This window comes from Mesoplodon bidens, assembly GCF_964165515.1.
Source record: "Mesoplodon bidens genome assembly, chromosome: 3".
NCBI classification, from domain to species: Eukaryota; Metazoa; Chordata; class Mammalia; order Artiodactyla; family Ziphiidae; genus Mesoplodon; species Mesoplodon bidens.
Genome location: NC_138178.1, coordinates 64,122,434 through 64,148,140, shown reverse-complemented (window position 1 = coordinate 64,148,140; position 25,707 = coordinate 64,122,434). Strand labels below are relative to the sequence as shown.

Genomic DNA, 25,707 nt, shown 5'->3' with positions numbered 1-25,707 from the left:
CCAAATCCTTTAGATTTTTTTTTCCCTAGAAAGACTTTTCAGGGTTCTTCTGGTTGTGTGGTTCACCCCCTTATTAACCAGCTGGAATGGGTAGCAGCTGGCAAGCTGCCTTTGGGTTCTTCCTTATAGGGAGTGACCAATTAGGCACCCTCCCCCCCCCCCCCGCCACTCCCTCCAACCCCTGTCTCCTTCTGGGAAGCTGGATGACTTTGCACTTGCTGATGGTGAGGAGCTTCCTGTTTATTCTCCAGATTTCTGTTTTTTTCTGTTTCTATTCTGTGTTATATTCTTCTGCCCCTCAACCTCTTGACATGAATTTTCTCCTGTGACAATTTAGAAATGTTTACTTCCTTATTTTCTTGTTGAATTATTTCTTCCATTGTCTCTGGGAGTTCTTCATCCTCTTTGATAACCTTTGTCTGGAGAGTGGTATTTAAGCCTGAGAATAGAGATGCCAGCTTATGTTTAGTAAATATGCTGTTGGCAAAAAACCTCCAGCAGGAAAGCGAGTGTGGCACAATTTCTGCGGTGCCTTGGAGCATCCCCTGTTTAGTGCTAAAGCTGCTAAAAGCAGCTATAATCCTTTACCCCTTTGTAGAGCTCCCTAACTCATTATCTTTGGCCTTGATAGGAAGACTATAGAGTATCAACAAACTCATCATTTGGTGGCATAGTTTAAAGTACCCCGCCACCCCCGCCACGTGGCTTGTGGGATCTTAGTTCCCCGATCAGGGATTGAACCTGGGCCCCAGCAGTGAAAACACTGAGTCCTAACCACTGGACTGCCAGGGAATTCCCTAAAGTACTTTTTTAAACATTATGTTCAGATATCCTTATTATATATATATTTTAGTTAAAGACTATATAAAATTGATACATTTTATTTTGGGGGTGGATAATATAGTCACATGATTTAAACTTAAAAAGGTACAGAGGAGAATTTGGTAAATATTCTCCTTCTTGCCATGTCTCTCAGCCACCTAGTTCTCTGAGACAACCAATGTTACCGGTTTCTTTTATATCCTTCCAGAGTAATTTTGTGCATAGACAAAGACACGACTTAGTATATATGTCATAATATATATGTCAGATAACATATCTGCTGATGAGATGAATGATGTGTATCCTGTATTTCTCAAGGCCACTTAGTGAGTGGAAAGACTGGAATTTGAAAAGTTTTGAATTCAAACCTCAAAACCTCAGCTATGCCATTTATTAGTTGAGTGACCTTGGGCAGTTTGCTTAGGCTCTGTATGCTTTGATTTCTTTATGTGGTTAATAATACTCAGTGTGCCAAGGCTGTTGAGTATGATGTATGTACAGTTCCTCCTCTGGTGCATGTTAAAATGCTTCACAAATGGTTGCTACCTTTGCTGTTTCTTGCTGGACCACACTCTTTGGCCTATGTGAACTGGGAGGGGCAAAGTCTTGCTCTAAAAAATGAATGGATTGAATTGCCTTTACTGTAATATGTGATCAGTGCTCTCTACTTATGAAGGGAACCATGAGCCAAGGGAGATAGAAATAGCACTTTGAAAAGAATAGAACATTTTTTGTTCCTCAGGTATTGGAGAACAGCTGTTCCTGGTCTGGGGCCTTCACACTTGGCTGGTGGAGTGCTGATAAGCCCTAGGACTTCACTTCCCCTGGTAGGAAGTTATTAACACTGAGGAGCTTTTCATGTTTAATAGCTCAATTAGCTCCAGCCCTTCAGTATTGCTTGAAGCTTTGGACTCTTATGGGAAGCTTCACTTGGTCAGCCCTATTTTGGGTTTCCTGCTATTCAGTTCCCATTGTGATGTTAATCCTTTAATAGCAGTTAGCTATCATTCTTTTTGGTTCTTGCACAATGCTTGATGTAATAGATGGAAGAGTCTCGAATTTCAGAACCAGTCCCATGTGGTTTCATCAGGAGGATGGTGTTAAGCCTTCCTTCATGGTTATGTGGACTCAGCATTCTTTTAAAAATTATTATTTATTCTTTTTTATTTTTGGCTGCGTTGGGTTTTCCTTGCTGCGCACGGGCTATTCTCTGGTTGCAGCCAGCAGACGCAACTCTTCCTTGAGGTGCAACTCTTCCTTGAGGGCTTCTCATTGCTGTGGCTTCTCTTGTTGTGGAGCACAGGCTCTAGGCGCGCAGGCTTCAGTAGTTGTGGCACGTGGGCTCAGTAGTTGTGGTTTGTAGGCTCTAGAGCACAGGCTCAGTAGTTGTGGCGCATGGGCCCAGTTGTTCCACAGCACGTGGGATCTTCCCGGACCAGGGATTGAACCCGTGTCCCCTGCATTGGCAGGCAGATTCTTAAACACTGCACCACCAGGGAAGGTCCCTAGTTTGCTCATTTTTAAACAAAATCATAATGGGTGTTGAATGGGTGTTGAGAAGGTTATTATATACGTTTTCTCCTTTAGTATCTGGTAATATAGAAAATTGTGTTGGTAGATGTCCCTAGGTTAAACTGTCTTTTCATTCCTGGTATAAGCCCTCTTTGGTTATGATGTATTTGTCCTCTGTTATACTACTCTTTCTACAACATCAGAGTTATCTGGACCATGAAGGTTTAATAGAATATGGCATAAAAACCATCTGAACCTGTAGGTATTTTTTGTATGTGTGTGTAGGGGATATTTGACAACTCTTGTTTTTTCATTCACATTTCTTTGATGCTCAGTGGTCACTAGTACTTCTAAAAGTGAATCTTAAAAGTTCCTTGGGGGCTTCCCTGGTGGCGCAGTGGTTGAGAGTCCGCCTGCCGATGCAGGGGACACGGCTTCGTGCCCCAGTCCGGGAAGATCCCACATGCTGCGGAGCGGCTGGGCCCGTGAGCCATGGCCGCTGAGCCTGCGTGTCCAGAGCCTGTGCTCCGCAACGGGAGAGACCACAACAGTGAGAGGCCCGCGTACCGCAAAAAAAAAAAAAAAAAAAAAAAAAAGTTCCTTGATTTTTCCTCCTCTGCCCTCTAAATGGTAATGTTCTTTAGAGTTCTGTTGCTCATTATTCATTCATACATATTTATTAGATATTATTAGAGATATTTATTTATGCCAGGCATAGTGCTAGGGACTTCTCTCCCTGCTGCTAGATTTTTTCCTTCTGGTCTGACTTCCCCACTGCTGGCAGAGTCATTTTTAGCTGGGAGAGGAAGACTAAATGTATTTCATACCTTCTCTTAAAAATCTCTGTTAAGGGACTTCCCTGGTGGCGCAGTGGTTAAGAATCTGCCTGCCAGTGCAGGGGACATGGGTTTGAGCCCTGGTCTGGGAAGATCCCACATGCTGCGGAGTATCTAAACCTGTGTGCCACAACTGCTGAGCCCATGCACCTAGAGCCTGTGCTCCGCGACAAAGGGATGCCACTGCAATGAGAAGACCCTGTACCGCAACGAAGAGTAGCCCCTGCTCGTTGCAACTAGAGAAAGCCCACGTGCAGAAACGAAGACCCAACACAGCCAGAAAAAAAAAAAAAGTCTGTGTTGAGTCCTTCATGTGTATAGGATCATGGGCTTTTCCTGTGTGGCTCAGCCTCCGTGTCAGCTCATCTCCCGCCATTCTCTGTCATATACACTGGACACACTGGACACACTGGCTACACTGTATCCCCCGGTAATCCCTGTTCTTTCATGACTCTGCCTTTACACATTTTGTTTTCTCTAAAGAGAATACTTGTCTCTTCCTGGCAAATTTCTATTCATCCTTCAAGGCACTCTTTTAAAAAGATTTGTTGTTGGCCAGAACATGCTGAGCAGAGTGTGCGGCTGGCTCGCCTCAGCGCTGTGGGGGACACGTATACAGCCGTCCGCGGTCGCCCAGAGGTATCTGCACATGTTGGTGTCGTGGCCGTCCACAGACAAGAACGAGAGGACGAGGAAACCTCCCCGTGCCTTCGACCCAGCGCTGCTGGAGTTCCTGGTGTGCCCGCTCTCCAAGAAGCTGCTCAGATATGAAGCATCGACAAATGAATTGATTAGCGAAGAGTTAGGAATAGCCTATCCAATTATTGATAGGATTCCTAATATGATACCACAGGCAGCTAGGATGACACATCAAAATAAGAAGCAAGAAGAAATGGAGCAGCATTAGATCATACTTAAAAATAACAACAGGGCTTCCCTGGTGGCGCAGTGGTTGAGAGTCTGCCTGCTAATGCAGGGGACACGGGTTCGAGCCCTGGTCTGGGAGGATCCCATATGCCGTGGAGCAACTAGGCCCATGAGCCACAACTACTGAGCCTGCGCGTCTGGAGCCTGTGCTCCACAACAAGACAGGCCGCAATAGTGAGAGGCCCGCTCACCGTGATGAAGAGTGGCCGCCGCTTGCCACAACTAGAGAAAGCCCTTGCACAGAAACGAAGACCCAACACAGCAAAAATAAATTAATTAATTAAAAAAAATAACAACAGGCACAACTAAATTTTCTAAATACCATCCACCTTTTAAAAAGTCAGAGTGACAGGTAATAAGTGGAGGAAAAGAATGTTTCTGTCTCTTCCTACATTGACTGTCCTTATTCCATTGGTCTCTTTAGCAGGGCTGTCATACTCGTCCTCTGTGGAAGAAAACTTCCCACAGGGCTGCACTAGCACAACCAGCCTGTGCTTTTACAGTCTGCTCTTGCCGATTACCATACCCATTTATGTATTCATCCACCTTTGGACTTGGATGGGTATTAAACTCTTCAGGCATAATTAATACAACCAGAGCCAGGATGGTATATCCTAATGATATGCTGAGTGTCTGTCTCTGAAAGCTCAGCTACATGGAAATACTGGAAACCCACTTAATTTTCAAGAAAGATGCTTTGCCTAGCTTCTGTCAGAGGTTTAGGACTATAGGAGGCTTAAGCCGCAGAGGCTTCTTTATTGTACTTTGGGCTTCCATTGTTTTTGTTTTGTTTTGTTTTGTTTTTTGGTACGCAGGCCTCTCACTGCTGTGGCCTCTCCCGCCGCGGAGCACAGGCTCCGGACGCGCAGGCTCAGTGGCCATGGCTCACGGGCCTAGCCGCTCCCGGGCATGTGGGATCCTCCCAGACCGGGGCACAAACCCACGTCCCCTGCATCGGCAGGCGGACTCTCAACCACTGCGCCACCAGGGAAGCCCCCTTCCCTTGTTTTTTGAAGGTTCTCATTTATACCTGGGGTATCAGAAGAAACATTTCAACAGAGTGTCTTGTTGGAAGTTAATAGCCCCAGACATCATCTGATGGCTTTATTTCTTATCCCATTCATAATTAAAATTTACTAATTTGAAATTTTATATGTTTATTTTACATTCAGAGTCTGGTAAAGTCACATGTTAAGGATGACTGAAGTAATTCCAGAGGAGCTCTGTTGGAGTAGTTGTAGAGAAATGCATTTGAACTAATGTGGTATAAAACTGTAATAAAATGGAAATTTCATGTATTTGCCAAAAAAAAGACTTGTTTTTAATTCTCTTAGAGAGTTTGAATCCCATAGTACTCTGTTCATAGATCTGTCTTAGAACTTATCAAATTATATGATGCTGATCCATTTATACATGTCTCCATGTTTAAATGACTGTAACCTGCTCAGAATGGGTCTTTATCTCTCTAAGTTATGTCTCCTCAACAGCTACTGTACTGCTTAGCATAGAGTAGGCCCTCAGCAAATACTTGTGAATGCTTGACTGACTACAGGAGTGGATGCCTGAAAGAGCTCTGCTGTGCTCTTGCCTTGAAGGGGGATACTACTGCTACTAGTCATGGAAGGTTGCCAGAGAGGAAACAAGTCTCTGCACTAAAACAATGTATACTTGAATAGTCCCTCTTTCTTCTTCCCTTCCCCCAAGATGTGTGTGTGTGTGTGTGTGTGTGTGTGTGTGTGTGTGTGGTGGTGGTGGTGGTGGTGGTTGTGGGGACATAAACTTAGAAAAGTATATATCTATTAGTATTTTTCTGTTGACTTTAACTTTTAAATTATTAATATTTTAAAATTTTTATTTATTTATTTTTGGCTGTGTTGGGTCTTCGTTGCTACGCGTGGGCTTTCTGTAGTTGGGGCGAGCGGGGGCTACTCTTCATTGCGGTGCGTGGGCTTCTCATTGCAGTGGCTTCTCTTGTTGTGGAGCACGGGCTCTAGGTGCGCTGGCTTCAGTAGTTGTGGCTCATGGGCTCTAGAGTGCAGGCTTAGTAGTTGTGGCGCGTTGGCTTAGTTGCTCTGAGACATGTGGGATCTTTCCAGATCAGGGCTTGAACCTGTGTCCCCTGCATTGGCAGGCGGATTCCTAACTACTGCGCCACCAGGGAAATCCACTTTTAAATGATTAAAACATGAAAATAGCTGTAGGGTGATGGGATTTTGATTGACCTTTTCCTTTTTCTTTTTTAATTAAACAAACATTTTAAAATATAGTAATAAGTCAGTAAGGGAACTGAACCAGATTCAGGATTGAAATAATGCAGTCTTTTTTAAAAAACATTTATTTATTTATTTATTTATTTATTTATTTATTTGGCTGCGTCGGGTCTTAGTTGCAGCACGTGGGATCTTCATTGCAGCATGCAGGATGTTTCGTTGTGGCATGTGGGCTTCTCTCTAGTTGTGGCACGTGGGCTTAGTACTTGGAGTGCATTGGATTAGTTGCCCCAAGGCATGTGGGATCTTAGTTCCCTGACCAGGGATCGAACCCACATCCCCTGCATGGGAAGGCGGATTCTTAATCACTGGACCACCAGGGAAGTCCCGAAATAATGCAGTCTTCCATGAAGATACCAAAGCCATATTTTTCACCTCAACCTCCAACATTTCACATAGGTTAAGGATGTCCCTCAAGCATCTCTAAGCCCTCCGTCCCCCAGCTTCTAACTCATGGCGTTCTGCATGGCGCCCCGTGCAAGACCACCAATGCTTATACACAGTGGACCACCTTAGACTCTTAGGAGGCCTGACCCGGCCTGCAGAGACTGACGGCAGCCCACCCTCAGCCATTCAGTCCTAGAGGCACCTGCTGGCTGACCTCTTCCTTTTTTTTTTTTTACCGATTTTCTTAAATTATTTCATAACATGATAAAATCAGAAGTTTTTCTTAAAACTTTTTCCTTCTAAGATGCAGTAAAACCCTATTTAAGAAAGCACTGGGGACTTTCCTGGTGGCGCAGTGGTTAAGAATCCACCTGCCAATGTAGGGGACGTGAGTTCGAGCCCTGGTCCAGAAAGATCCCACATGTCGCAGAGCAACTAAGTCTGTGTGTCATGACTACTGAGCCTGCGCTCTAGAGCCTGCAAGCCACAACTGCTGAAGCCCACACGCCTAGAGCCCGTGCGCCATGACTACTGAGCCTGTGCTCTAGAGCCTGCAAGCCACAACTACTGAAGCCCACATGCCTAGAGCCCGTGCTCTGCAACAAGAGAAGCCACCGCAATGAGAAGCCTGCGCACCTCAACGAAGAGTAGCCCCTGCTCGCCGCAACTAGAGAAAGTCCACGCGCAGCAACGAAGACCCAACGCGGCCATAAATAAATAAATAAATAAATAAATTTTTAAAAAAAAGGAAAGCACTGGCTCTTACATGTAAGGCTGACGTATGTTGGGTTCTATTATAAATGAAACATTAATTCATTTAAACCTCAACGTTCCTATGAGCAGGGTACTCATCACTTTTAACAGATAAGGAAACAGCACAGAGCTAGTAAGTTGTAGAGCTGGGATCGAGCAGAGTGGTTACTCCAGCAGTTAGAAGTGCTGAATTTAATATTCCTCCACCTCTAGCTTCATTTAAAGTTTGGGTGCCCAAACAGCACCACTGTTATAGTGATTTGAATTAGTAGCAGAGTTACTAAGGTTTAAGGGTGGCAGTCTTGGGGGAGAATACTTTGCTAGGGACTCAGTACTTCAAAATTGATTTGTCAGATTTACTCCCAAACCTTCCCCTCCCCTTTTCTCTGACTACAAAAGTAACGCATGTTTATTGTAAGGAAAGACTGGGGAAATACAGGAAAACACCAAGATTTCAGAGTGTTCATCTTAACACTTAGTGGTGGTAATAACTACTGCAAACATTTTCATATTTTTATGTATTCAGACTTGAAGAAATGAAAATGAGATTCTGTTGTTACCTATTTGTTAATGATCTGTGTTAATGTTTTATGAGCATTTTTTCATCTTAATGTTACATTCTGTGTACTACCACTGTTTCACCAATTTATATTTTGAGGTGATTTGTACTGTTTTGTTATTGTTAATTATCCTTATTGATGAAAATGTTCACAGATCTAGGTTTTTTTTCTGGGAGTGGAATTGCGGGGTCAAAGAATATGCTGTTTTTTATGGTCTTTTAGTGACTGCTTGAGTGCCTTTGCTGAACCCTCACCAACACTAGGTAGTAGCGTTGAGCGGGGTTGGGGGGAACCTTGGCTGGTTTTGGTTACATTTCCATGATTACTAATGAGGTTGAATATTTTCTGTAACTTTATTGGCCAGTTGAGTTTGAAGAATTGCTTATCCATCCTTTACTTGTTATTAATTATTCATTCAAGTATTTTTGCTGAGTGCCAAGCACTGTTGTAAACCTCAGATATAAGGCAATAAAATAATAATAAAAGAAAAAGAAAGCAAGCACTGGCTCATTTATTTTATTTATTTGCTTTTAAAGATTTATTTATTATTTATTTTAGGCTGCATCAAGTCTTAGTTGTGGCATGCGGGATCTTCTTTGAGGCACCCGCGTGCCGTTTTTCGTTGCGGTGCTTGGGCTCTTCGTTGTGGTGCGTGGGCTTCTCTCTAGTTGTGGCCTATGGGTTTTCTTTTCTCTAGTTGTGGCCCACAGGTTCCAGAGCACGAGGGCTCTGTAGTTTGCAGCACGTGGGCTCTAGTTGAGGCGCGCGAGTTCCGTAGTTGTGGTATGTGGGCTTTAGTTGTTCCCCTGGTGTGTGGGATCTTAGTTCCCTAACCAGGGATTGAACCCGTGTCCCCTGCATTGGAAGGTGGATTCTTTACCACTGGACCACCAGGAAAGTCCCAGCACTGGCTTTTTTTTTTGGCTGCGTTGGATCCTTGTTGCTGTGTATGGGCTTTCTCCAGTTGCGGCGAGCGGGGGCTACTCTTCGTTGCGATGTGCGGGCTTCTCATTGTGGTGGCTTCTCTTGTTGCGGAGCACGGGCTCTAGGCACGCAGGCTCAGTAGTTGTGGCGCACGGGCTTAGTTGCTCTGCGGCATGTGGGATCTTCCCAGACCAGGGCTTGAACCCGTGTCCCCTGCATTGGCAGGCGGATTCTTAACCACTGCGCCACCAGGGAAGCCCCTGGCTCTTTTTAAAATTAATTAATTTAAAAATAATATTTATTTATTTATTTTTGGCTGTGTTGGGTCTTCATTGCTGCGTGCGGGCTTTCTCTAGTTGTGGGGAGCGGGGTCTACTCTTCATGGCAGTGCGCGGGCTTCTCATTGTGGTGGCTTCTCTTGTTGCAGAGCATGGGCTCTAGGCACGCAGGCTTCAGTGGTTGCAGCACTGGGGCTCAGTAGTTGTGGCTCACGGGCTCTAGAGCTCAGGCTCAGTAGTTGTGGTGCACGGGCTTAGTTGCTCCGAGGCATGTGGGATCTTCCCGGACCAGGGCTCGGACCCCTGTCCCCTGCATTGGCAGGTGGATTCTTAGCCACTGCGCCTCCAGGGAAGCCCAGCACTGGCTCTTTTAAAATCACATTTTAAGAAAAGGCAAAATTTTCCTGATAAAATGAAATTATTTGAGATTAACCAGTAAATATTAATTCAAAGAGACTAGTTTTATTTCTGTGTTTGGCACAATAACAGAGGGCCAAAGGAAAGGGTGTAGTGGTTTTTTTTTAATTAATTAATTTTGGGGCTGCATTGGGTCTTCGTTGCTGTGTGTGGGCTTTCTCTAGTTCTGGAGGGCGGGGGCTACTCTTCATTGCGGTGCGTGGGCTTCTCATTTCTCATTGTGGTGGCTTCTCTTGTTGCAGAGCATGGGCTCTAGGCACGCAGGCTTCAGTAGTTGCGGCACACGCGGGCTCAGTAGTTGTGGCTCGCGGGCTCTAGAGCGCAGGCTCAGTAGTTGTGGCACACGGGCTTAGTTGCTCCGCAGCATGTGAGATTCTCCCGGACCAGGGATCGAACCTGTGTCCCCTGCATTGGCAGCCAGATTCTTAACCACTGCAACCACCAGGGATGTCCCAAGAGCGTAGTTTTTAGGTTGAAAATTCAGCAAACTTCACCTTGCTGCATTATAGCAAGCTAGTGTATTTTAGCTCAGATTCTGTTTCCTGGCAGATTGATGTGGACTAAAGGGATTACTAGACATTACAAGAAAATTCACAATGAAGGAAAGGTGGGAAAACAGGCATAAGAGGAAGGTAATTTACTAATGTATCTGTCACTGAAATTAATGGGGAAATGGCTTATTTGCTGAAATACGGAGGTAACCTCACATTTGGTAAAAGGCAGACACTGAGTCTTATATTGAATCACTTTCCTTATTTAGGTATTCAGTGCAGGGTGACTGATTGCATTTTTTGCATGGTGTTTGTCCTGCACAAAATTGTTCCTGTATTATGATGAGAAATACTCTCAAGTCAGTTTGATGCTGTTAAAAAGGATTAGTGCTCAGGATGGCAGTGTTAATCTCCAGAGCTGCCAGTGTAGGGACAAAAGCATTGAGAGATGGGAGCAGGGGTATAAATACTTCTGGACCTAGCTTTTCCTATGTTGCCACAGAGCAGCCCTGAATGAGGATAAGTTGATCCTTTAGAGACTTTTGTATTACAGTTGAACACATATTGGAGGTTTCTAATTTAAATTTATGCTTTTGGATAAAATGGATTAGAGAGATTGAATTGCTACAAGCTAAAGAGAAACAACAAAGGTCACTTGATTTTGAGGAACTCTCTGTTGAAAGAAGTTTTAGTGTGAAATGACTGGAGTTAAGAAAAAAAGAGAATGGGCTTCCCTGGTGGCACGGTGGTTAAGAATCCACCTGCCAATGCAGGGGACATGGGTTCGAGCCCTGGCCCAGGAAGATCCCACATGCTGTGGAGCAACAAAGCCTGTGCGCCACAACTACTGAGCCTGCACTCTGGAGCCCGCGAGCCACAACTACTGAAGCCCGTGCGCCTAGAGCCCGTGCTCTGCAACAAGAGAAGCCACTGCAATGAGAAGCCCGCGCACCTCAACAAAGAGTAGCCGCCTCTCGCTGCAGCTAGAGAAAGCCCGCGAACAGCAACGAAGACCCAACGCAGCCAAAAATAAATAAATAAAATAAATTAAAAAAAAAAAAGAAGAAAGAATGAACATCCATTCAGAGACTGCCTACCAAGTGCCAGGTAGTGTGGTGAATGCTTCTTATCTGTTGTCTTGTTCAAGCCTTATCTTTTCGTGAAGAAATAGAGGCTCAGAGAGATTAAGTGACTTGCCCAAATCATACAGGAGTGAGTGAGAGAATGGGTTCTTTCTGACTCCCAAACCCACTAGACTACTAGACTTGTTTCTTGGTGGTTAGATGGCTGACATCCCAGGACTTTATTTCAAGAGTAGGTTTCACTCTTTCCCACATTGTCTTGGAATACAGGATTTTAGGTACTAACTGTGGAACCAAGGGTGCCAGCCCATTTTTCTGGACCTTTTGGGTCGCTAGCCCCTTGCCTAGAGCTCATCTGAAAATTATAGCTGATCTTGGGAGCTTAATATAACATGAAGACTATGTTGTTGGTTTTATTCTCTCCTATACCGTACAACACCAGTAGATAGTGTCCAGGGTGTAATCACTTAACTGACAGATTTCTCAGCCATTTTATAGTGGTTCTCTGGTTTCTTAGTCAAGAAACTTGTTTTTATCAATTTAAACATGATTGTGGGAGAAGTAATGTAATTACAGTAAGCTTTGACTATGCTGTAACAAATCTTACCCATACCTAACAAGCTGGTTGAGGAGGGTTGTAAGTGATAATGTTAGTTTTTCTGTACGTCAGTTCAGACCTTTTCCCAAAGGAAGACCAAAGCTGTTTGAACTGTGACCACTCCTTTGTTGCCAGGTGTGAACAACTTGTGATTACTCATAAGCCTAGATAGTTTCAAATCATTCACCTTGATCTGAAGTATTTTGTAAGCTGTGACTTAACCTTTTGGCTCATTCTTTCTTTCACCAGGAAATACACTGAATATTAATTTCAGGAATTTCAGTGATCCCTTCTGAAGAGTGTATTGCTCATTAAAATATCTGGGGCTTGTTTTTCTGGTAACAAACAGAACCACAAATTGGTCTGTACTTCGTGGCTGTGCCAAACCCTTGTGTAGACAGAGGGAGGGACCTGATGAACTGTATAGAGAGGGGCTGTGGAAGATGAGACCATCTTTCTAGCTTGTCTAAGAGGTTCATCTCTTTGACCAGAGGAATGGGCATGCAGGAGAGAGAGAATGAGGCTGAACATAGGCGGTGTATGAGTGTATTTGTATCCGTAAATATCACATCACTGTTTATAGTACACTGGACTCTCTTCATGCAAGGCCTAGTCCTGCCAAATCTGGAGGAATTGTTCCCATGCTTAAAGCCAAGAACAACATCCTGACCAGCGGGGGACAGAGGTCAGCTAAAGGCAGCAGCTCTTGGGAGCTACAGGACATTAAGAACCTTGAAGGAACTGAGTTTAATAAGAAGGAAGCCAATATGTACCTGGAAGGAAGTGTGTGAAACCTGTGTGTCTCTTATTGGGGTGTGGCTTATTTATGAGAAATGAAAAGTCATCTTAATAGTTGGATTTCAAATCACCTCCTGGTCATTTAACTATATTTCCCCCTCCCACCTGCATATTGTTTTGTCTTTTGATTGTTTTTATTAGAAAAAGGGGAAAAAGATATTCTGTTATTCTGGTGTTTTACTCTACAGGCAGCTTCAGAGATGACCAGGAGAGAGCTGGCTTGAGAAGATGATATGTTAATTAAACAAATAGCCTTTACAAAATCTCCTGGGACCTTCCGGACTTGCCGCAGTTTTGTTTCTGGGATCTTTCTGTGCCGGCTTCTTTTCCCTTCCGTCTTTCCTCATTCTGATGCTGGCCACTCACCCCACAGAGGCAACTCCAACTGTTTTCTGGTGGAGCATTCTAAGTTTGTCCTGTTGTCTTCTCTGGGACTCATTTCTCTGGTCTGACTGTAACTGGTTCTGGGCCAAAGTGATCGTCTGAAAGCTTTTCTTCATAGCCTTTATTTCTTGGCTCCCTTTATGCACTTTGCCTGATTAGTTTTGCTGGTTCTCTCCTTTTCCAGTTGATGTGAGGTATATTGCCTCAGTTGGAGGGTTCTAAAGCTCAGGTGCAGCCCCAGGCCTCTTAGATTTTACCCTGGTTTGTAAAGTGCCTTTATCCTTTCCTAGAAATTGGGGGAATGAATCAGGTCCTCTGTTATATGAGGTATTGCTGACTCTCCTGGGACTCTAGTTTGCTAGTTATTTAAACACGTATGTAGCAATTTGGATTGTATTTGCAAGGTAGGACTTGTTGCCAAGACTCTGAAGTAGGTCATTCCTGTTACCCTTTCTCCCCTGTTTTTTTTTTTTTTTTGGCCACACCGTGTGGTATGTTGGAACTTCCCCGACCAGGGATCAAACCCGTGCCCCCTGCAGTGGAAGCGTGGAGTCTTAACCAGTGGACCACCAGGGAAGTCCTCTCCCCTGTTTTTGAATTGAAAAATTAGAGACCGGGACTTCCCTGGTGGTTCAGTGGGTAAGACTCCCTGCTCCCAATGCAGGGGGCCTGGGTTCAGTCCCTGGTCAGGGAACTAGATCCCGCATGCATGCCGCAACTAAGAGTTCGCATACCACAACTAAGAGTTTGCATGCTGCAACTAAGGAGCCCGCATGCCACAACTAAAAAAGATCCCACATACCGCAATGAGAAAAGATCCCGCGTACTGCAACTAAGACCCGGTGCAGCAAAAATAAATAAATAAACAAATATTTTTTAAAAGTAAAGAAAAATTAGAGACCACGGTCACATAGTAGGTTGGTCTTACACCTCTTGAAACAAACCTCATTTTTGAATTCTTTATATGTAGCACAGATATTAACAAATAGTTAAATACACAATAGTTTATTTTTTAAAAAATATTTATTTATTTATTTTGGCTGCGCCATATCTTCATTGTGACAGGCGGGATCTTCATTGCAGCACGTGGACTCTTAGTTGTGGCATGCACGTGGGATCTAGTTCTCTGACCAGGGATCGAACCCAGGCCCTCTGCATTGGGAACACAGAGTCTTACTGACTGGACCACCAGGGAAGTCCCTGCAATAGTTGAATAAATACATCTTAACTGAGGGGTTGGTTGGTTGATCAATTAAATTTCAGAATTCTCATCAAGTTGATCACATTTTGGACCAATATGTGAGAAACGTTTCTGATTGGAAGGGAAAAAATAGCCATGCAGAAAACGTTTAGCAATTTAGAAAATGCATGCAAAAAAAAATCCTAATGTAGGGGGCTGCCATGGTGGCACAGTGGTTGAGAGTCCGCCTGCCGATGCAGGGGACACGGGTTCGTGCCCCGGTCCGGGAAGATCCCACATGCCGCGGAGCGGCTGGGCCCGTGAGCCATGGCCGCTGAGCCTGCGTGTCTGGAGCCTGTGCTCCACAACGGGAGAGGCCACAACAGTGAGAGGCCCGCGTACTGCAAAAAAAAAAAAAAAAAAAATCCTAATGTAAATCCTATTCTTTTTTTTTTTTTCCTTTTTTGTGGTACGCGGGCCTCTCACTGTTGTGGCCTCTCCCGTTGTGGAGCACAGGCTCCAGACACGCAGGCTCAGCGGCCATGGCTCACGGGCCCAGCCGCTCCGCGGCATGTGGGATCTTCCCGGACCGGGGCACGAACCCGTGTCCCCTGCATTGGCAGGCGGACTCTCAACCACTGAGCCACTAGGGAAGCCCGTAAATCCTGTTCTAAAATGAAGAAACAGAAGGGTGGTTTGCCTAGAGCGGAGACTGGTTAAAATGTAAGGAGAAATAGGGTGAGAGAGGATAAAAGAGCATGGATTAATCAAGAGATAGGAATAATTATGGAAATAGGCATCTTGTCAGTTTGGGATTAAACAGTGAAAATGAAAATTCCCACTCCTTCCCCAATAGTAGGTTCTCTACCCTCACACCCCTCTCCCAAACCACTATCCAGAGGAGCTGTTAATGACCCTCTGGGCACTAGTGTCCAGTTTTGGGGGCTGCCATATGAAGCACAAAGAGGTCCTGTGGGGTCAGTCAGTGCAAAGAGCAGTTGGCCTTTACATTTGTTAAATTATTCTAATCATTTTGCTGCTCTCAACAGCATTGCTAATTCCAAAACTAAAACCATTTTCTGATTGTTTTACTTTGTGTGACTGGCTTACGGGACCAAAACAGCAGCTGAGACTGCTATACTACACTGTGCGTTATGCAATAACTCTTCAGAGGGCCCATCCACTATTTTTTTTTAGCCTTAAAAAAAAGCAACAACAAAAAACAAACTCTGCTGGGTTTTTTGTTTGTTTGTTTGTTTTTTGCTTTGGGGCCAGTAATTTGCATCATATTTGGGAGCCTTGATCTTCCCCTCATTATTTCTTCATACAGTTCTGTGCTAAGCCCTGCTCTCTGGACCTGGCTCTGGCTTCTGCCCTCATTGAGTTGTATGAAATTTAACAATTTCTGGTTTCAGATCTGTTTCCAACTTTTGTTTTCCCTGCTCCCTCTAGTAAACTTTGGGTTCAAACTTGCTTGGGGAAAGTTTATTTTTTATTTTTTGCTTATTTTTTTGTTTTTGTAAACATATTCTCTAATAACTATCTTTACTTTCTTTGTCAAACAGGCCACCAAGCAGTTTCTTGAAGAGATTAACAAGTGGACAGTTCAGTACAACGTTTCCCCCCTCTCTTGGAATGTGGCCGTCAAGTTCCTCATGGCCCGGAAGTTTGATGTGCTCCGTGCCATAGAGTTGTTTCACTCCTACAGAGTATGTACCTCAGGGATGGACCTGCCATGTGGCACCTGGGTTCTTTATGTTGCTGTTGTCCCTGCCACAGTCTACACAAACAGTGGTTCTCCCCACTCCCATTAAAAAAAAGTGGATTGGTATCTAAGAGCCCTACCTTGGAGTGAGAAAATCCTTCTGAAGATATTCAGAAGCTCTCTAAATAAATTAAAAAAAAAAAAAGAGTGAGATAAGAGGCACTAGGATTAGTTTAAGAGTTTAAAACTAAAGCTCACTTACACCCATTTGGTGGGTCATCTTGTTCAATATTCATTCATTTATTCAACAGATATTTATTGTATATCTACTATGTTCCCGGTACAGAGATTACTATTTAGAAAGAGAGTAAATAAACAATTATAGAAATGTTATGATAGGACAGTACTGGGTTCTGTGGAAAGCACATTTCATTAAGAGGGTCAAGGAAGCTTTCCTGAAGGAAATGACTTCTAAATTAAGAGTAGAAGAACGAGTAGGAATCAGACAGTAGGGGAGTATGGCGGAGAGAACAGCAAGTTCAGATGCCTAGTGGCAAGAGACAAATTGAGCTGAGCAGAAATGCTGAGTGCGAGAGGGGGCATGGCAAGAGATTGAGCAGCAGGTAAACAAGGCCAGATCAGAGAGTATCTGCTTTTTCTTAAGGGCAGAGAAATTCATTGAAGGTATAAACAACAGAATGCCTTGATCAGATTTGCTTTCTGAAAGATTATTTTCACTGTGATTTAGAGGATGGACCAGAAGGGCTATACTGGAGACAGACCAATTAGAAGGCTGTTGTACTTACTAGGAGAGAGATGACTGTGGTGTCATGAAATGTAGTGTCAGGAGAGATAGAGAAAAAGTGGGCAGATTCTAGAAGTAAAATTGATAGGACGGAGTTGCTTATTAAACTAGTGTGGGGAAAGGGAAGTGGAGAATTCCAGGTCTCTGACTTGGGTGTCAGGGTGGTAGATGGTGGTGGCATTCACTAATTAAGAGACACTGAATGGGTACAGGTACATGGAGAGAGTAGGTCATGAGTTCAGTTTGGCCATGTTAAGGTTGAAGTGCCAATGGGATATCCAAATAGACATGTCCTCTAAGCAGCTGGCATGTGAGTCTAGGGTTTGGAAAAGAAGGCTGGACTGGAAGTAGTGATTTCAGAGTGACCAAGTAGAATATTGGAGGTAAATATTGGAGCCATGAGAATGAGTGAGGTCATCCTGGGAGAGTGTGAGGAATAGGGAGATGTGTAGGGCAGAACCTCATTTCAGACTTTTTGCTTTCTTTGGTCCAGTGTTGTTTTTTAAAGATAAGTTTGAATGCTTTATGTAAGGCATGCACTCTCCTGTGATTCCAGCACTCATACTGTCTTCACTTGCTGCCTTGCCTCTGAAGGCGTGTGAATTTGATTTTAGGGATGAATTGGGGAAGAATATAAACAAAGACCTAGTTTGTTTTATTCACCAGAGTGTTCTTAGCACTTAGCTGAGTGCCTGGCACATAGTAGTTGCTCAACAAATACTGACAGAATGAATGAATGAGTCAGTGAGTGAAATGAGTGAACAAATGAATGAAAAAAAGCCCACAAGAGAATTAGAAGGAGTAGCTGAAGAAATAGAAAAACCAAGAGAGTATTTTTTTTTTTTTTAGTCAAAAATAAAGAATGTCTCAGGAAAAAGAGAATGTGAGTAGTCAACCTTGTCATGTCGAGGGATGACTGAAAATGCCCATTGGATTGAGCAGGAGCTCTGGATGGTATAGTTAGATTGGGAGGAAACGAGAGTGCAGTGGAATGAGTGTGAGGGAACTGAGGATGAGTTTAAAGAATCTGGCTGTGAAGATGAATTAAAATGAGGTCATGGTAGCTGTTGTCGGAGAGTATATTGAGGGGAGGGATGGCTCCTATTTAAGACAGGAGAGGCCTAAGCCTGGAGGATGTGTTAGGATATCTGTTTCCAGACAGTTTTGGGTGCATATTTTAATATCAGTGCTGCTGCATGTTTAAGAACTTTGACCTTGCACTGTAATGATTGATATATAGTGGTTGGTCTTCAGGGTTAGGATTCTCACTAATTCAAAGAAAAAATCATAAGCCCGAAGGGGCTGATAAGCTGGCATTGGACAAGAATTCTGACAACACTCAGTTGGCCTAGAGGGGGGTTACAAAGGAATTCATGATTCAGTAAGCTGATTTCTAAAATCCCTTATCTCTGAGATTGGGTGGTTACATAAAGCTGTCATGGGTGTACAGTATTTTTATATTAATTCATCTTGCTTTTTTTATTTTCAGGAAACACGAAGGAAGGAGGGCATTGTGAAGCTGAAACCTCATGAGGAACCTCTCCGTTCTGAGATCCTTAGTGGAAAATTCACCATCTTAGTGAGTATTAATGAACCCCTCTTGTAGTATCTTGTTATTTCCTTCTGTAGCTGTTCTCTTTGGACTTTGTTCCTAGATATCTTATCCTGAATCAGAGTCTCAACAGTGGAGAGCAGATGTGAAATTTGGCATAAAATTATTCTAGTAATAATTGAAATAATTGAAAATCAATTGTACAGTACATTTAGAAAAGTTTCTTCACTGGTCCATTAAGGTTAGTCAAGGCCTTTGGGATGGGTATACAATGTGTCAGAGGCCCATCCTTCCTTATTTAATGCAAGCCCTCTCCACTTAGAGACCACAGCCTTTCCAGTAAGTATCCAGCAGTACTTTTAAGGCAGAGTATAGAAACCATGGTGGTATTCTGTGGATTTCTCCTGTTGCTTATTTCTTTGCTATCCTGCCTGGGAAAATTAGCTAGGCAGCCAGTGTAGACCATTGTTTAATTTCTCTGTAATTGAAGAGTTAAGAGAATGTGGTTTTTTCCTATCACAGGAATATGATCCAGGGGGTGCTGAGAATCAGACATGGGATGATAAAAAGCTTTCTTCCTTTTCTGGAGCAATTGATGCAAGTCAGAGAAGTATTATCAGCATCTATTCTCTTCATAACAAACCTTTGTGCAGGATATAAGGGGACTTCGTGATTTCTGTGATTTTCTATTTGATTTCTAAATATTTCTTGTTTTGTTTGCTCTAGAATGTTCGGGACCCAACAGGAGCCTCCATTGCCCTCTTCACTGCCAGATTACATCATCCCCACAAGTCAGTCCAACATGTGGTACTTCAGGCTCTGTTTTACTTGCTAGACAGAGCTGTGGATAGGTGAGCATGGAAATTATCTTTTGGGTGTTCTACATCCAGATGGGAAAGTGACACTGTTTGATTTGATTAAACTCAGCAGTGCATTCACTATGCTCCTAGGATGTGCCCTGGGCAGTGCTATGAATGGAAAACATTCCATGTCTTTAGGGCTTGGCATGTTTCCAGGTACTATGCAGATGATGGGTATTCTGCATCTTGACCTGCTTGGCTGTATTTCAGGGTAACAGAAGCTGAGAAAGCTAGTTAACTAGCAATTCTTAGTGTATTGAGAATGACATTATTGAAAGGGAGTGAAGGTGAGATGACCTGTGCTGGTTCTTTCTGATCATTCTCCCCTGATGTTGAAGACCCTGTGGGGCCTCAGTTTCTTTGTAAAATAGGAATAATGCAGAGGATTTTGAGACTCACCATTCAGGAGATAGGAGTCCAAGAGTTATAAGTTAAGCAAAATCATTTTTATAAATAGGTGCATAAGCCAAAAGAACCAGCTCAGGTCACGTCTCCCTCCCTGCTCTTAGGTAAGTAGTATTATCACTGTTCTATAGACAAAGAAACTGAAGCCCCAAGAAGTTTTATGGCTCTTTTATAGTCATCACATATTGATCCAGCTAGGTCTAAGATCTTGGTTTCTTCACTCTTGGTCAGAGCTATTTGTACCCTACTATGTTGTCTTTCTCTTTTACTTTCTTTTTTCCCTGGTGCTTGCCATTTACAGTTTGTTATTGCTCTGAATGTCATTGGCTGGTCCTCTGGGTTAGATGTGATATATCGAGGGCTAAGACCAGAGATAATGAGAGACAACTGTGCACTTCAGTCATACTTCTGGACTTAGAGGATGGGAATAGCCAAAGGATTGTCTGAAGCGGGGCTCTCTGTCTAGTTCACTTGTTGCTGCCTGGTTAATGTTAATACTTTCATATTCTTAGCTTCTGCTGGTGGTGTTCAGTGAGAGATACATCCAGACCACACACACAGCATTATTCTAAAAAAGAGAAGTTACTAAGGAGAGAGGACCAGGGGTCAGCAGCCAGTCAGAAATGTGGAATTTCTCAGTTCTTCTTTCTTATGCTTGGTCTTCAGGCATAATTTCTAGAGTATGGTTCCCTTTGAAATGTTTCTTTAGCTCAGAGGAATGAACGGAAGGCTCTTTTTTCAGAAAATTTAGCATTGACTTCCTCTTTGAGCAGCTTAGAGAGTCGGAGCTCTCGTGTAGGCATGACAGTGGCCAAAGCTTGCTTTTTCCAGTGTGAGTATTGAATCCCATAGGAATACCACACAGGTAAATGTAATTAAAACTTTGTTCTTGTGATGTCCATCCTTTCTTAAAAACCCTCAGTGACTTCTCATTATTCAGAGGGTGCATGTAAGGTAAGTAAATGTGAACCCTTTTTTTTTTTTTTTTTGCAATACGCGGGCCTCTCACTGTTGTGGTCTCTCCCGTTGCGGAGCACAGGCTCCGGACACGCAGGCTCAGCGGCCATGGCTCACGGGCCCAGCCGCTCTGCGGCATGTGGGATCTTCGTGGACTGGGACACGAACCCATGTCCCCTGCATCGGCAGGCGGACTCTCAACCACTGCGCCACCAGGGAAGCCCAGTGTGAACCCTTTTTTTTCCAAATGAAATATTCTCACTAGTGAGTAGAAATTCTTGTTTTCCTTTGTTACCGTGAACCAGAATGGAAGAGGAGGAAACCCTTCCTCTTCACTAAATCTTCCCCTTTCTTTAAGGCCCAACTTCTGTGACTGGTTCCCTCACCACTCCAACTTGTCATAAAATTCTTTTTACTCTGACTTTAATCGCAGTTATTATTAATACCAATCATTTCGTATTTAATTATACATGGCCTTATGATGTCATTTGTCTTATACTGATGTTTTTTTCATCTACCGCTAGATGGTAAGCTCCAGGAGGGCATGGAACCTTTTTTTCAACATTATATAATGGGAAATTGCCAAATCTCTGTGGTGGAGAGGAAGTGGTGTCATCAACTTTCACATGCCTTTCATTCATCTTCTTCAAAGTGATCTGTAACCAATCTTGTTTCATTGAAAGCCCCTCACCCACCCCTTTACCCTAGATTATTTTAGAACAAACGTCAGGGACTGTGGTAATCTTGGTGTTCCCAGTAACATCCTAGCTTGGGAATCAAACTCAATAGGGTAGGGAAGCAATTATTCTTAGTAGGGAACTAGAGCTATTATTGTAAACCTCATCTTCTGTACCCAGAAAAGTGAAAATGCTATTGCATTTGTATTTATTTCATGTGCCTTCAAAGGATGAGCAGTTTCAGGTCTAGGAATATAGAACCTGCATCATTATGCACCATAGCTTCTTTTTATTAAATTCTATTTCCCCTGGCACTGACTTCTCTTTGTTTTAGTGTCCTGCCGCAGGTTGGAGCTGTGAGGGGAAAACCTGTAATTCTTTGAGTTTGGCCCCTGTTGAGCTTGTGGAGAAAAGGGAAGTCTCTAGATCTGGATAGTGTACTCAATGACTGTGCCATTCATTGAACAGAATCTTTGATCTTGGTGAATCAGTCTCTCTGGGGTCATGAAAAAAGGAGACAAGATTTAGCACTCACTTTATCATGTTAAGGGCCATTTGAAATTAAGTCTGCTGGAGAAACTTGGGTCTACTTCAGAGATTTTTAAAATTAATTAATTAATTAATTAAATTTATTTTTGGCTGCGTTGGGTCTTCCTTGCTGCATGCGTGCTTTCTCTAGTTGCGGAGAGCGGTGGCTACTCTTCGTTGCGGTGCGTGGGCTTCTCATTGCGTGGGCTTCTCTTGTTGCGGAGCACAGACTCTAGGCATGCGGGTGTCCATAGTTGTGACTCGCGGGCTCTAGAGCGCAGACTCAGTAGTTGTGGCGCACGGGCTTCATTGCTCCGCGGCATGTGGGAACTTCCCGGACCAGGGCTTGAACCCTTGTCCCCTGCATTGACAGGCAGATTCTTAACCACTGCGCCACCAGGGAAGCCCTACTTAAGAGATTTTTGAAATGCTGCTTCATGGGTAGGTGCTTCTGCCTTGTATTCTGTTGAAAGGATCAAGATACGGAGGCTTCCAGGAGGTGATGCAAAAAAAAATATGGATACAAAATAGCATTGAGACTTCCGATTTCAAGAATGTGTTTTGTGTCAAAAAGTTTTCTCAATTGTAAATAAATGTGAAAACTGTTGGTATCATCAGTGAGTAGTCCAATCAGATAATTTATTCTGAACAACCATTTAGGTGTGCAGATCAGAAGCAGGTAAGGATCGGGCTTGGTGGAAGAGTGCAGCTTTGAGAAATCTTTAGGAATTAAGGAGATGGGACTGAGTAATACTTTTTGGATCTTCACATGTTCCTAACCTCAATGTGGGAATAGGCTCACCACCTCTTAATCTACTTTTTAACATGCCTTCCAAAGGCCATTTGTGGGTTTATTCTCTTCCTCCATTAAAGTCATAAGAGACAAATACACCATCATTGAGCTTAGAATTTTGCTTTACAGTTTTCTATGGGCCTAAAGTATTTTTTTAGTGATGGACTTCTAGCCCACTGAATTACAAATCTGTGACCATTATGTATCTGTTTGCAAGGACTGTGCTGGGGACTGTTGAGGGTTATGAGGTAAACTTTTGTTTTGGCCCTCTAGGAGAGACTCAGATGGCTACACAAAGTGGGAGTACATTAAGAGCCACAAGAAAAATCCACAGAAAGATTTATGGGGCTTAAAGGGGGTGAAGGATGGTAGTACATTTGGTGACAATTATCAGGGACACCTTCATGGAAGAGGAAACTTTTGAGTTGAACATAGAATGGTATAGAATTTGGATAGGCAGATTCAGAGATATAGGAGGAAACAGTTCAAATTTTGATAACCTAGATGCTCTGGAACATTCTCAGCCTGTGAGTTCGGTACTTGATGAATCTGGATAAATATGCATCAATAAGTATAATTCCAATTCCAACATGTGGGGTATTCCCTCCATACCACCAAGCAATTCACCCCCATGAACTGGGTGTTCTGCAGTTTATTTCAACTCTGACACTATGTACCTGGAGATAGCCTCAGATCACACAGGTTAAACGTTCAGTCCTAAAAGACTGTCCACTGCCCCTTTTAGATGCCAGTGGCAAGTCCATGTTGTCACCTCTGCTTCTGACCATAGATCAGAGGTTCCAATGTCCCCTCCTTGGGTTCGATTAATTTGCTAGAACGGTTCACAGACTCAAATGTTATACTTAATAGATTACCAATTTATTATAAGAGGGTATAACTCAGGAACAGCCAGATGGAAGAGATGCATAGAGGGCAAGGTATGGGGAAAGGGGCATGGAGCTTCCATTCCCTCTCTGAGAGAGCTACACTCTCTGCACTTGCATGTATTCATCAACTTGGAAATTCTCCAAATCTCATCCTTTTGGCATTTTGTGGAGGCTTCATTCATTACAAGGCATGATTGATTAGATCATTGGCCATTGGTGACTGAGCTCAATCTCCAGCCCCACAACCCTTCCTGACTGTGTGTGGGGGGATGGGACTGGAAGTCCCAACCCTTTCTAGTCACATGGTTGGTTCCTCTGGCAACCAGCCCCCATCCTTAGATGATCTAAGGGCATTCTAAAAGTCACCTCATTAATATAGCAATGGATGCCTTCCTCGCTCTCCTGGAAATTCTAAGTTTTAGGAAGTTTGCCAGGAAACAGGGTCAAAGACCAAATATATATTTCTTATTATAAATTCTTTTTGTAAGGCCAGTTACAAAAGTTCAGGCCAGTTCAGGAAGGCAATTATTTCAGTCCCAGATGTGTCCCACACTCTCTGTGTCTTTGTTTTTGACCCAGGTTTTCAATTTGCCTCTTCCATCTTATTACTTATAAATGTTTTCATTCAATGGTTGCTTTACAGCTTTGAAACTCAGAGGAATGGACTGGTGTTTATCTATGACATGTGCGGTTCTAATTATGCCAACTTTGAGCTGGATCTTGGCAAGAAAGTCCTAAACTTGCTGAAGGTAAGGCTGTGAAATGGCCCTTTCAACCCCCCTTCAATGGTTAGGGTGATTTTTTTCTATTCTTTATGAAATTTAGGAATGATATAAACTTCAGACATTATGTTCAGTTTAAAGGTCACCTGTAAGTGATGACTAATACCTGCTTCCTCAGAACAAGAAACAATCTTAAAAGTAAAGTGGGAGGAATTAAAATAAAATACACAGGAACACTGAGTCATGAAGGTGGGATGTCTCTTTCCGGGAGTTTTTGTTCTGTTTTGTTTTGTTTTTTTTTGTGGTATGCGGGCCTTTCACTGTTGTGGCCTCTCCCATTGTGGAGCACAGGCTCCGGATGCGCAGGCTCACTGGCCGTGGCTCACGGGCCTAGCCGCTCCGCGGCATGTGGGATCCTCCCGGACTGGGGCACGAACCTGTGTCCCCTGCATTGGCAGGCGGACTTTCAACCACTGGGCCACCAGGGAAGCCCTCTTTCCGGGAGTTTTGTAGAATAAGAATTAATGAAGCCTAGGTATGGCCATTGTCTATGAAAAAATGTCACCTAACCAGTAACTTGCAAACTTTTTGTCTCAACCTAGTCAGAAATAAGTTTTACATTGCAACTTAGTATACAATAGTATCAATATATGTACACTAACAATACATATACATGTAAAGTTATATACATAGATAGGTTCTTAATCTCTTACCTCAAACTCTTAGGTCCAGAGATGTTATTTAATATTTTGAACTTTAAAAGATAATATGGTCTGTATGTCACTTTAATATCAAATATTTCTGCAGTGAAATGTATTATTCATATCATAACCTTTGGAGAAGAACAAAGGTTATAAATAGCTTATGGGATTTCAGGTCAGATTTTGCTGTCCCATGAATTTTTGCACCAAACTTACAAAAGAAACTAGTGGCTTTCAGAGCTGTTTAGATTTCAGAATTTGAGCATACAGGTGTATGTATGTGTGTGTACATATTTATAAAACAAAAATTTTCACAAAACAAGCTTTACTTTTACTCTGTACAATCATTTTTTTTCTTTTCTTTTTTTTTTTTTTTGCGGTACGCGGGCCTCTCACTGCTGTGGCCACTCTCGTTGTGGAGCACAGGCTCCGGATGCGCAGGCTCAGTGGCCATGGCTCACGGGCCCAGCTGCTCCACGGCATGTGGGATCTTCCTGGACCGGGGCACGAAGCCGTGTCCCCTGCGTCGGCAGGCGGACTCTCAGCCACTGCACCACCAGGGAAGCCCTGGTGTATGGAATGTATTAATGTATATATCTTGATGTACTGAATGTATATCTATGCTTTATGCACAAAAAGAGTGTGTATGTTTGGGTTGTTTTTCCCATTCCCCACTCTCCTCAGAACTAATTTCACCCCCTTGGGCGTGATATCACCTCTATTGAAAATGCATGCTCTAGGGGAATTCCCTGGTGGTCCAGTGGTTAGGACTCCGCACTTCCACTGCTGGGGGCCCGAGTTCGATCCCTGGTTGGGGAACTAGATCCCGCATGCATACCGCAACTAAGAGTGCACATGCTGCAACTAAGAAGCCCGCATGCCACAACTATGAACCC

The 25,707-nt window shown here is 43.4% G+C and overlaps 2 protein-coding genes across 2 annotated transcripts in view; both read left to right on the top strand.

Annotated features, from left to right (window-relative positions):
• Nucleotides 1-25,707, top strand: part of PTPN9 (protein tyrosine phosphatase non-receptor type 9) — an 80,352-nt gene that overhangs the window by 19,162 nt on the left and 35,483 nt on the right. The window contains exons 2-5 of the mRNA XM_081227783.1: nucleotides 15,785-15,928; nucleotides 18,219-18,308; nucleotides 19,008-19,132; nucleotides 24,032-24,137. Coding sequence (XP_081083909.1) covers nucleotides 15,785-15,928; nucleotides 18,219-18,308; nucleotides 19,008-19,132; nucleotides 24,032-24,137 — 465 coding nt within the window. The remainder of the gene's footprint in view (nucleotides 1-15,784; nucleotides 15,929-18,218; nucleotides 18,309-19,007; nucleotides 19,133-24,031; nucleotides 24,138-25,707) is intronic.
• Nucleotides 4,470-4,685, top strand: LOC308614923 (phosphatidylinositol N-acetylglucosaminyltransferase subunit Y-like; the record flags this gene model as incomplete). Its single annotated transcript, XM_081229829.1, has 1 exon — nucleotides 4,470-4,685. The coding sequence occupies one exon, from the start codon at nucleotides 4,470-4,472 to the stop codon at nucleotides 4,683-4,685; it is 216 nt and encodes a 71-aa protein (XP_081085955.1).